Source organism: Neovison vison, chromosome 3 (genome assembly GCF_020171115.1).
Source record: "Neovison vison isolate M4711 chromosome 3, ASM_NN_V1, whole genome shotgun sequence".
Taxonomy (NCBI): domain Eukaryota; kingdom Metazoa; phylum Chordata; class Mammalia; order Carnivora; family Mustelidae; genus Neogale; species Neogale vison.
The window spans coordinates 143,656,249-143,668,377 of record NC_058093.1 but is presented as its reverse complement, the minus strand read 5'-3'; the positions used below and the strand labels follow the sequence as shown (position 1 = coordinate 143,668,377).

Genomic DNA, 12,129 nt, shown 5'->3' with positions numbered 1-12,129 from the left:
TCTTGGCTCGCGTTTCCTTTATTCCCCCCTATGCTCACTTGTTTCTTAAATTCCACATATGATTGAGATCATATGGTATTTGTCTTTGTCTCACTTATTTCACTTAGCATAATACTCTCTAGCTCCACCTACATTGTTGTGGATGTTAAGAGTTCATTCTTTTTTATAGCTAAGTAATTTACATTGTGTATGTGTGTGTATTCCATTCTATGGAATATATAATATTCCAGTAATTCCATATAATATATAATATTCCATATAATGGAATTATATATATGGAATTATAAATATGTATATAATTCCATATATGTATATAAATATGTATATAATTCCATATATATGGTATTCATAAAGATTATATATGTATATACAGATATACATATACAGATACATAGACATATATATTTATGTATATGTAGATAGATAGATAGATGAATACCACATCTTTATCCATTCATCAGTTGATGGACATTGGGCTTTTTCTATAAGTATGGCTATTGTTGATAATGCTGCTATAAACATGGAGATGCATGTATACTTTGAATCAGTATTTTTGTACCTTTTGGCTAAATGCCTAGTAGTGCAATTACTGGATCATAGGGTAATTTTATTTTCAACTTTTTGAGGAACCTCCCCACCGTTTGCCAGAGTGGCTGCACCAGCTGCGTTCCCACCAACAGTGCAGGAGGGTTCCCCTTTCTGCACATTCTCACCAACACCTGTTGTTTCCTGTGTTGTTGATTTTGACCATTCTAACAGGTGTGAGGTAATATCTCATCATGGTTTTGATTTTCATTTTCCTGATGATGAGTGATGTTGAGCATTTTTGCATGTGGCTGTTAGGCATCTAGATGCCTTCTTTGGAAAAATGTCTATTCATGTCTTCTGCCCATTTTTTAACTGGATTATTTGGTTTTGGGGCTTTATGAGTTTTTCACTCTCTGAATACCTTTTAGATTTAGAACCATAGATTTTCTGGTATAGAGCTCATTTCAAATAACGTATTAGATGAATAAACTTAACATTTACTTATTTTCTCTCCACTTGTAATAGCATTCTGTATTTTCCACTAAGCCTCATACATATTGCAGAAATAAAATTCTGATCCAGAAATTTCAATTAACATAAGCATCTGCAGAATATAGAAAGAACCCTTGAGATAAATAAGCACTTTCTTTGGACTAATTCCATTCTTTGTAGATATAATCTCTCTTTTTCAGCATTTATTAAGCTCTTAAAATGCTTCCTGTTAATTATCAGCTAAAACAGCAGCTAGCCAACATTCTTTTCCTAAAGAGGTCATGGATTTTTTTGTCTTTTTTATTTTTGGAATTATATGACTCTATGAGTTACTAGAATTATGTTTAAGTGAGAAAATTGTAAGAATATGGAACTCATCTTTTCATTTTTCTATAGATATGTGAGCCCACAGATGCTATCTAACTTGGCTTCCTCACATTTGAGAGATGCAAAATTTATGGGCAGATATTTTGATTAATATGCCCTTTCTCAGATAATGAGGCAAAGCAGTGGAAGTTTGGCAAGACTTCTCAAAGCAGCAGCCAGCTGGAAAATGATCACAGTTTTGCAAGATTATTAGACCAATGTCTGAAAACTTAGGAGAACATCTTATTAAATGCTCATCTCTTTAGCTTAAACTCATATTGTTCTTCTCTGAGGAGACGTTAAGGGTTGAAGCTTCTACTCGGTGTTTTCCATATGTCACATAACTCTACAGAAAAAAGAGATAGATTGACTGTCATCGTAGAGGACACATGCCCTTGTCATGGTGAGAGAAAGAAGCTCCCATGGCCGGGGCTGGTGGGCCCACTGAGGCAGGCACCTGTGGTGGGAAACGTACCATCTTCCTGTCTAACCACTGTCTTAGGAAACAACATGTCTTCATGAATGGTCTGTTCAGCTCTCCTGCTGGCCATATTATGAAGCTAGGAGTTATTTTTGCTGTTGAAATTAGAAATAATTCACTGGCTATGAGGCGTCTCTGTGCTGAAAGGTAGTATTGATGGTTCTTGGGGCATCTGGGTGGCATAGCCGGTTAGGAGGTTTGGGCTCAGGTCGTGATCTCAGGGTTGTGAGATGGAGTCAGCTGGGTGCTCAGCAGGAAGTCTGCCTAAGATCCTCTCTCTCCCTCTGCCCCTCCCTCTTGTTTCCCCCTCCCCCGCTTGTGTACTCCTAGGTGCACACACTTTCTCTCTCAAATAAAATCTTTAAAGGGCAGTGTGGCTGTTCTCAAACTTGACGGTAGGTGAGAATATTAAGTTTTTTGTCTCACCATCAGGAGTCAGATTTACATGATTTAAGGTGTGGTCTGGGCATCAAGGAGTTTTAAAAACTGCCACATTTGAGAAATCACTAAGTTAGGAAAACCCATTTTCTGGTCTTGCTGACTGGCTTCAGGGAAGGTGTCAACCGATGTGTGTATACTTCCTAATGTGTTGTATCGCCGCAAAGGTTTCTTTCAGTCCTGGGAAAGATACAGGTCTTTCCATATGAGGCTCTGCTGAATTGCAAGGAATTTACATTTATTTTTCTTGTTCTGTACTTAATGTCCTGGGGGAAAGGCCCTACAAAAGCATTTTGTTTTTCTTTAAAGTAGGCTCTCTAATAAAAAGTAGATCATGTGGCTCACTTATGAAGACAAGCATAAAACCTTTCCAAGTCAAATACTAAATCTTTCCAAAAATTCTTAATGCTTAATTTACTTAATTGCAACATTTATGCGATGTCTTCCATGTTTCAAGTGAGTAAATAATGTTTTGAGGAATACTCCTAATTTTTAGGGAAACAAAATTTGGAATATGTGAGGAAACAAAATGAGACAGAGCTAGGGAAGCAGGTTAAGGGCACTGCACTAGCGTGGATCAGCAGCAGAACTCCAGCAACTCTGTGGCTGATGGCAATCAACAAGGGGAAATTGCTCTTGACAGTAACAAGATCAAATCAGATCAGCTGACTCTTTTCTTGACCAATGGGTTTTTCCTACTCTGGAATGAGTTGCTGAAAGAGATTAAGAGTCTAACCTTCTGGAAGAATTTCCTGTAGACGGTCTCAAGGTGAAAAAAAGGAGAAAAACAGTTCCTAAATCTGGCTGTTCTACTGTCATATTTTAGTGGAATTTGTGAACTCTTATGTTCCAGGGCCTGGCTGCAGAGATTCTGATTTAGCCCTTCTGGAAAGGTCTTAGAGTTTGTACTTGTAAACCTTCGAGGGAATACTGATGATCCCCAATGTGGGGACTCACTGGATGATATACACAGCCAAGTTCTTGTCCAGTGCTGTTCCACGGGGTCCTAATGACCAGTCTTCCCTGTTCTTCAGTGATTTTCAATTACTCCTGAATTGTGAACACATTTGCTCAGTAGACTGGCTATTGGGACCCTATCAAATAAAGAATTTTTTAAAAGATTATTTATTTATTTATGGGGAGGTTGGACAGGGTGCACGCCAGAGGGAGAGGGAAGAAGAGAGAGAATTTCAAGCAGACTCCACATGCTAAACATGGAGCCTGAAGTGGGGCTTCATCTCAGACCCTGAGATCATGACCTGAGCCAAAATCAAGAGTCCGATGCTTAACCGACTGAGCCACCCAGGCACCCCATATGAAATATTTTTATAAAAAAGAAATTGATATAAATGCGAGAATCAGGCTTATAAAGTATATTCTACAGGTACTTTCCATTGGGGTTCAGGAAGATATTATTACTTGAATAATCCCTGATTCTTGCTAATAATTGACTTCATTGTAAACAAGTATTAATTAACACCTAGAAAGTAGAGCTCAGCTAAAAAAATTTTTTTTAAATAAAATATGTTATTTTTACTTCCTTAGGCTTTTAAAATAACTCCGTGGAGTATAATTCATATATCATAAAATCTACCTTTCAAAAGTGTACAATTCAGTGGTTTATTATAGTACTTTCACAAAAAATGTGGCCCCATTATTATCTAGATCCAGAATATTTTCATCATCCTTCCCAAAATGCCTCTTCCCCATTAGCAGTCACTCTCCATTCCTTCTCTCTGCATCCCCTGGCAAATGCTAACTTATATTCTGTCTCCATGAGTTTGCCTATTCTGGGCATTACATGTGTATTGAATCATAAAACCTGTGGCCTTTTACATCTGGCTTCTTTCACTTACAGTGTTGCCAAGGTTCTTCCATGTTGTAGCATGTGTCCCTACCTTATCCTTTTTATGGCTGAGTAATATTCCATTGGGTGGTCCTGCCACATTTTGTTTATCTGTTCATCCACTAATGGACATTTGGGTTATTTCCTTTTGGGGACAGTTATGAGTATTATGTACAAGTTTTTGTGTAGATATATGTTTGCATTTCTTTTGGGTATAGACCTAGGTGTATAGAAGCTGGCTTCTATACATTCATTTAGAAGCTGGCTGAATGATCTATGGGAAGATACTTCTAGTCCCTCAAATTGTGTATCTATTAGAAATTTCTTGTAATAAAAAGTAAAGAAAAAAGGAAAAAAAAACCTTTCATAGTTTCAAAAGTTGCCACAAAATGAAGCCAATGGAAAAAAAATGTTACTTTAAAAATATATATATTTAGGCGAAATCATTCATTGGCTTAGAAGTGAGTTTAATATGTGAGGATAATTTTTAAAATATGTGAGAATAACATATCAATGGAGATAAATCAATTTAAAGATGACTTGTGTTAGAGTTTTTACCCTTTATTTTCAGGCCAAGTAAGCTGAACTTCAGAGTTCAATAACTTCTTGCTTTATCTCTATTACATTAGATCCCTTGATCACAGAATGAAGCAAAATGGATACTTTTATCTTTTAAAATAGATTTGATTGCAGTAAGAGACACATTGACCATTGTCGGCTTAAGTAAAGGTTGCTTAACTTGATATTGATATATATTTATAATTGGGTTTGAATTTTCCATATAGGCTCACTTCCATTAATTATAAATAGACTTTAAGAAGAATCAAAATGAAAATCAAAACCTTCTTAACAGAAGAAAATGCTGTTGAATACAAAGTTGTTTTTTTTAATTACCCCCCCCCATCTCCCTTCCCTTCACAAGATGCCTCTGTTCTACTGCTGCGCAGGCTATAGGTCCTTTGAGTACCATCCATAATTTATTTATTTTTTAAAAATATTTATTTATTTTGGGAGGAAGAGGGAGAGGAGGAGGGAGAGAGAGTCTCAAGCAGACTCCTTCCTGAGCATGGAGTCGGACGCAGGGCCCAGTCTCATGACCTGGAGATCATGACCTGAGCCAAAATCAAGGGTCAGACAGTTCACCAGCTGTGCCACCCATGCACCCCAGTCACCCCAGTTCCTCTAGGACATGGACGTGGTTATGGGAAGCAGAAGTCCAAGGCCAGTCCATGAGAACCACCTTCAGGCATCACTCAATGACATTTTGGTGTGGGAATTCCAGATCTCAAAATGTACCTACTAGAGCCCAATACAAACCAGTCCTATAAAGATACATGGGGAAATATTAAGCATCTGTCCATTTTATGTTTGACAGCTTTGCTTTATGTAAAGCACCATGAAGCAATATCACTGATACTTTGTCTACTATTTTAAGCTGTCTAAAGTGCCTTAGGATATTAAGTTGGTTTGGGGGCCCTTGGGTGGCTTCAGCTCAGGTCATGATTTCAGGGTCCTGGGACTGAGCCCTGTGTTGGGCTTTGTGCTCATTGGGGAGTCTGCTTGTCCCTCTGCCCCTCTCCCTGATCATGCTCTTTCCTGCTCTCAAATAAATAAATTCTTTTTTTAAAAGATTTTTTTTGTTTAAAGATTTTATTTATTTATTTGTCAGAGACAGAGAGAGAGAGAGAGAGAGAGAAAGCACAAGCAGGGAAAGCAGCAAGCAGAGGGAGAAGCAGGCTTCCCATTGAGCAAGGAGCCCAGCAGAACTTGATCCCAGGACTCTGGGATCATGACCCGAGCTGAAGGCAGACGCCCAACCAACTGAGCCACCCAGGCACCCCACAAATAAAATATTTTTAAAAAGAATTTAACTTGGCTTTTATTAATTTAATAAGTTCAAGTCACAAGGTCATAGCTTGCCACGGCGTTTTTAGGATTGTTACTTGGAGAGCTCACAAAGAATATTTTAAGTTCGCATGGGGAAGTCTGCCTGTACAGTAGCCATCCATACATATCTGTAGCATTTGTTAAGCTTTCCTCTAGAGAAAACAGAGTGTATCCTTGGAGTCATGCAGAATATCATGCGAATTACAAGGTGCCAGTGAGTATGTGTTAGATGGGTGAATGGGTGCTTTTGGAGAAGCCCAGTTCTGAGCCCTGAACTATTCAACTGACAAGTGTATGTATTCTCTGCCGATACAGATCTCACATCCAAAATTACAGTCCTTCTGTGCTTTCTCTTTTCCTAGGTTCTTTGAAACTGCTTCTCTGAAGATACAAGTATTCTATTTTGAGAAGGTTTTTATAGAAATAGAAAAATGAGCTCAGGAAGCCAGACCTGGAAGGTCCCACAGTGATCATTTAATCTAAATATTCCCTTCACAATTGAGGAAGGAAGGAGAATGTAAGTCCTGAACTTGGAAGGCCTCCACTTCCACCAACTGCTCAAAGATTAATTTCATTAATTATGACATTTGCATGGCTCCGATGCTCAACACACATGTACTGATCCCCTAATCATGCCAGCAACTGTTCTGGACTCTGGATCCAGCAGTGGACAAGGGATATTAAGTTTCTGAGCAAATGAGATTTATGTTGAACAAGAATGAGGCATAGCAGTTGGGGGAAAAGAAAGAAACTCTGGGCAGCCTCATTTGAGATAGTCTAACAATGAAAATCGCGCTCCTGGCAGTAACCAGAGAAAATTCCCTTCCCTCATAGAATGAAAATATTTCTACTTTCTACCTATCTAACCTACTTTACATTTCAAATTATAATGAACAACGGTCTTGGGTTTTATTGTTGTTGTTAGAAACTGTCATCCCACAAGTCACACAACTTTTGTGCACGTGACTTCTCCTCTGTAAGCTGAGGAGGGTTATTTAAAGTTCCTTCTGCCTTTGAGACTCTTCATTGAGTAGAGCTTCGCAAGTGTTTTTGGATTCTTTTTCCTTCTCTTCCAGCCCCTTGCGTTCCATGAAGGGCTTGGAGGATGGTGCTTCGGGTTCAATATCTAGACCTCTTGGCTCTTGTGGTTTAGCTTGTGACACAGTGATAATGGGAGAAAGACAGACTTCCTGAAGTACAGCAGTCTTCTGGCTTTTTCTTTACTTTTAGAGCCATAGAAGGAAGAAGTGACAAGACCATCAATCATTGTGCAGGAATAAATACTGCTAAACTTGTCAGCTTTTTGATCCTTCCCCGATCATTTTTTTTTTTTTTAGCTCGGTTCTTGGAAAAGGAAACTTTGCCAAGGCTTTTATTTTTCTTTGTGGTGTCATATTTGCCAGACCAAGGATAGAATATTGAGGTCATATGATTTGAGGACTCAAAAAATCACATGGTAGTAAAAGTGGAACCTAACGAAATAATTATATATAAGTGGTAATACAAAAATGAGAAAATTCATTTTCGAAAGCAATTTGAAAGACAAACTGTCTCATACGGAGTTTATTTTGTCAATTTCTTTAACGAGTCTACTGGAGACACTAAATAGAGGTTTTCTATAGTGTCAAGTTTTGTACTGATTTCAGGTGGAATTTTTGTTCAGTGTCCATAATCCTACGTTTATAGAAGAGAGCCAGTGTGAGCCACCGTGAAACTGATCCATGGTTAGTCAGTTGTTCACTCTGGATTAGAGCCTGACTGGGAGGCAAGTCAGTATTGCCTCAGGCAAGTTTATGTACCAACAACAGAGAACAAATTGCAGATCCGGAATACCTGGTAGGTCATGTCGCTGGCAAGCGGTGATAGTTTCATTGCACAAGTGGGAAGTCCTAGTCGATGCAGTGCTCCTGTAACTTCTCTCCACATAGGTAATTCCTCCCTTTGTTAATAAGATTAAATACAAGTTCATCTTTCTCTACAAAATATTCACAGACCACTACAGCCCATGAAATTACTGTTTTGTGTGAACTAAAAACACAACGTTTTGACTCATCTGTCAATTATATTTCCTCTTGTAAAGCTAGGTCTTTTTTTTTTTTTTTTTCATCTTTAAGCCTTAAGTGTATGTACGCCAGATACTAAGATAATAAATTTTTTAAATTTTCATTTTTGGACCTGATACTGTATATTGGAGGTATTTAATTAGATTTGCTCAAGGCTTAGCTTGCCTTAACTCTGTCACAAAAATTAGGGCAAAAAACATAGTTAACTTTAAGCAAAAATTGGAAGTACGCTGATATATCTTCTTGACTTTATTATGTTCATCTTTCCAGGCCAGGGGGGCCACAGTATCCCCCAACGTTATCTTGTATTTAGGCAGCCAGTTCCTTTAATTTCCTCCCCCTGATCAAGACTTGTGCTCAGGGAAGAATTTAGCTTTTGTCACAAAATTCAGGATAGGTTTAATCCTTCTTTCCCAAGAGAATCAGCAGTTCCCTCCAGTTCTATTAGTGAAATGACAGACGTTATCACCCTTCAGAGGAGTTGCACATGGGCAAGTCTGGGAGGCAAAGAGAGAAGAAGGTCGAGTGACGGTGGCCCAGATAGACCCAAGTGGGGGGAATTGATGGCAATCTCCTCTAACAACCAACTTAACTCAGAGACTAGGAACAGCAACATCTTCAACTAAAAAGTCCTGGTAAGATATTTAGAACGCTCTGAACTCAGAACTAGTCCCTGCTAGGTAGTTAGTCAATGAAGACATTTTCCAAGAAGAATTTCAGGTCAGTACCTGAGCTATCTGCGTCCTTGTATTGAAGAATGCTGGTTGTTGATGGAAGCTAAGCAACTCTTCCTGAGCAATGACTATACTTTGTATAGCTACCAAACAAAAGCAACAACAATAAAAGAACATTTCAGCAAACATTCACCTTGAGAGTCCTACTCAGTGAAGAAAGCATACTATAGAAGAGGAGAGGTTTAGCATAGAAGTTATGTGTTGGCAGCTCTCAAAACACTTCATTAATTAAAGAAACATACATCCATAATATATTTAACAGGATTTAGCAGCAGCGTAGCTCAAATTTTAGAGAATTCTAATGCAAAAAATTTTCCAATCTTCCAAATGATGTAATGGTACTGATTTGCTAAGTACCTAGTTATCATTTTCATCATTATTTATCCCTTTTAGTTTTGATCACTAAAGTGACTGTGTAAAAAATAAAGTTTTATTTGAAGTGATGAATATGAACATCATTTTCTTACAGGTAAAAAAATGATTAAAATTATCTAGCAATTTTTAATAAGATTTTATTTATCTATTTGACAGAGATCACAAGTAGGCAGAGAGGCAGGCAGAGAGAGAGGAAGGGAAGCAGGCTCCCTGCTGAGCAGAGAGTCCAATGTGGGGCTCAATCTGAGCTGAAGGCAGAAGGCCTTAACCCACTGAACCACTCAGGTGCCCCTTATCTAGCAATTTTTAGATATATCTGTGGGATAACTTATTGAAATTTAATTTTAATTGCCCCAGAGCTGGGGAGTATGATGTTTTCTGCATTTGTAGAAGTGGAAAAATATCCTGCCCTTTCATATAATAGGAGAGATACTTTTCTAAGAACTTCTTTGCAGGCCTTCCTCTACGTGGGACTATCTAACCTGTTTCTACAACTCACGAACCAGAAAATTTTATCAAATGGCAAATCATTTTGCTGACCTCCAGAGTGGAAACCTCATTAAATGTTCTGTAGGTGATAGTGTAATTCAAAGGTAATCACCAGTGCAGGTGTTCTAGACAATAGCCCCTGGCCTTACCCAGAGTCCTTATAACAACAGAAGAAATTAAGACTGAGGCAAAAGAGGTCAGCACAATGGGAAAAATGGCGAATGGCATTCTTTCAGGCAGGAGAAATACTAGCAGAATTACCATAGTCATGTTTCTTACTAGCTTTTCTCCTTTTTCAAGGTCTGGAAAATATTCAGCAGGTTTGCCAAATACAACAGATTTGCCATTGGAGAACAGAGGCTTTGGTATTTCAAAACAGAAGATTTTTAGACACTGCTTTTGAAATGATTTCAAATCAATGTTTTTAAAGGTTGTCATCTCAGTTGTTAAATTTTTTAAATTAAAAAGGAATATTTTGCATGCACATAATAGAAAGCTCATTATACATAATTAGATGCAAAATGTTTCCCTCGGCTTTTCTCTTCCACTTACCCATATGTAGTTTCAATGCTTCCCTAGCCTACCTGCATCATCTTGGGCTGGCTTTTTGGTTTCCTGTGACTTCCTCCTCTTCTCGGCCCCAAAGGGCACTGACTGTAAAACTAAAAGCCATGGCTACTTTCTACTACTACTGTGGCAATGACTGTTGTGGGTTCCAGATAGTTTTTGTCCCATCTGAACTGACAGGATGTAAAAAGATTTGTACTGAGTGAAATAATGGAGGTACTCTTACTCCCTACGCTGCTTTGAGCAAGTTAATTCATAATTTAACAAAATAGAAGTATCCAACTATTTTAACCTTGAAATGTACATTTATGTTGTGTTTTGAAGGAAGGTAGAGGGAAACCAAGTTTTATCATAACCTACTATTTTTCCTCTCCTACACAGGCCCACCAAGACCATCACTATGACCGATGGGGACTATGATTATCTGATCAAACTCCTGGCCCTTGGAGATTCGGGGGTGGGGAAGACGACATTTCTTTATCGATACACGGACAATAAATTCAATCCCAAGTTCATTACAACAGTAGGAATAGACTTTCGGGAAAAACGTGTGGTGAGTTTTTAACCATACTGTTATGTTAACTTTGTTGCTGATTTCTCTTCCCCCTGACCCTTCAAAAAATAGAATTAAGAACCTATATTTTATTGCACCACAAAGTGTCTGTCTTTTATCACAGGGAACTTATAACCTGTCACTTTAATTCAATTGAGAATATTCTTAATGTTGTCAACTATCAATAATATTTTGCCAAGAAAAATGTGGAGTGACACTACACCTGTCTCCAAAAGCATATAGGACAAAGAAATAATCTACAGGTTTATATGGCGTGTTTTCTGTGAATTCTCTAGGAGTCTTTCAAAACTTGAATGATCCGGGTTTTAAAACCCTTAACTCTTGATCTGAGTTAAGTTTCTCCATAATAACTAGTGTTCATTTCTCAACTCTTCAGAGAGAAGTTAAAAGAATGATTGGCAAATAGCTGGAAAATGAGCTTTGTAAGTGCTTGCTGCATTTTTATTTATGTGTAGACTCAGCTATCAATCACTAGCTTATTATGAACAGAATGTGAGACCAGTCCATGCTATTTTCCAAGATAAGGGAGTTTAAGTGAGAATTACAACTGCTTTCTTCTCCTATGCTAGACGCTAATGACAGGAGTAAGGATATTGTGACATGTGAGACGTGTAGCATAGACACATGAGCTGAGCCAGATTTACTGCCACCCAAGGTATTCTTGATTGCCAACATGGCTGTGGCTTCTAGTTGATGTCTCAAATCTACTCTTTGCTCGAGACTTGGGGGGAAGAAAGGGAAATCGTGGTTGAGAAGTTAAATCATGGTTCCGTATACATCCTGTACCTCATCTGAAGATTAATATATTTTAGGGTCTTCTTAGCACCCTTGCTTGCAACCCCTTCAGTGTTTTCCTGTGACTTCACCCCTCCCCAATGCCTCCACTCACCTAGGTAGATAAGTCCTTGTGAAGTTTTCCCTTTGAACATTTTTACTAAACCATGCTTATGCTAAACCACACTATAAACATCTATATTAAACCATACTTCGGGGCACTGATGAAGTATTAAAGTTGTTAGGCTTTGCTTAAATTAGAAGCCAAAAGGCCATAATTTTGAAAATGTAAACGTTAAATAAAAGAGCATTTGAAGGGGCGCCTGGGTGGCTCAGTGGGTTAAGCCGCTGCCTTCGGTTCAGGTCATGATCTCAGGGTCCTGGGATCGAGTCCCGCATCGTGCTCTCTGCTCAGCAGGGAGCCTGCTTCCTTCTCTCTCTCTCTGCCTACCTCTCTGCCTACTTGTGATCTCTCTCTGTCAAATAAATAAATAAATAAATCTTTAAAAAAAAAA

At 38.3% G+C, this 12,129-nt stretch overlaps 1 protein-coding gene across 3 annotated transcripts in view; it reads left to right on the top strand.

Annotated features, from left to right (window-relative positions):
* The window catches only part of RAB27B (RAB27B, member RAS oncogene family), a 148,063-nt gene that overhangs the window by 119,547 nt on the left and 16,387 nt on the right, over positions 1–12,129 (top strand). For 2 of the 3 annotated variants that reach the window (XM_044242932.1, XM_044242934.1), the window contains 2 exons: positions 6,401–6,555; positions 10,648–10,819. In XM_044242932.1, the coding sequence (XP_044098867.1) occupies positions 6,554–6,555; positions 10,648–10,819 (174 nt within the window). In that variant the 5' untranslated portion in view covers positions 6,401–6,553. The remainder of the gene's footprint in view (positions 1–6,400; positions 6,556–10,647; positions 10,820–12,129) is intronic. The other variant, XM_044242935.1, reaches the window with a different exon arrangement.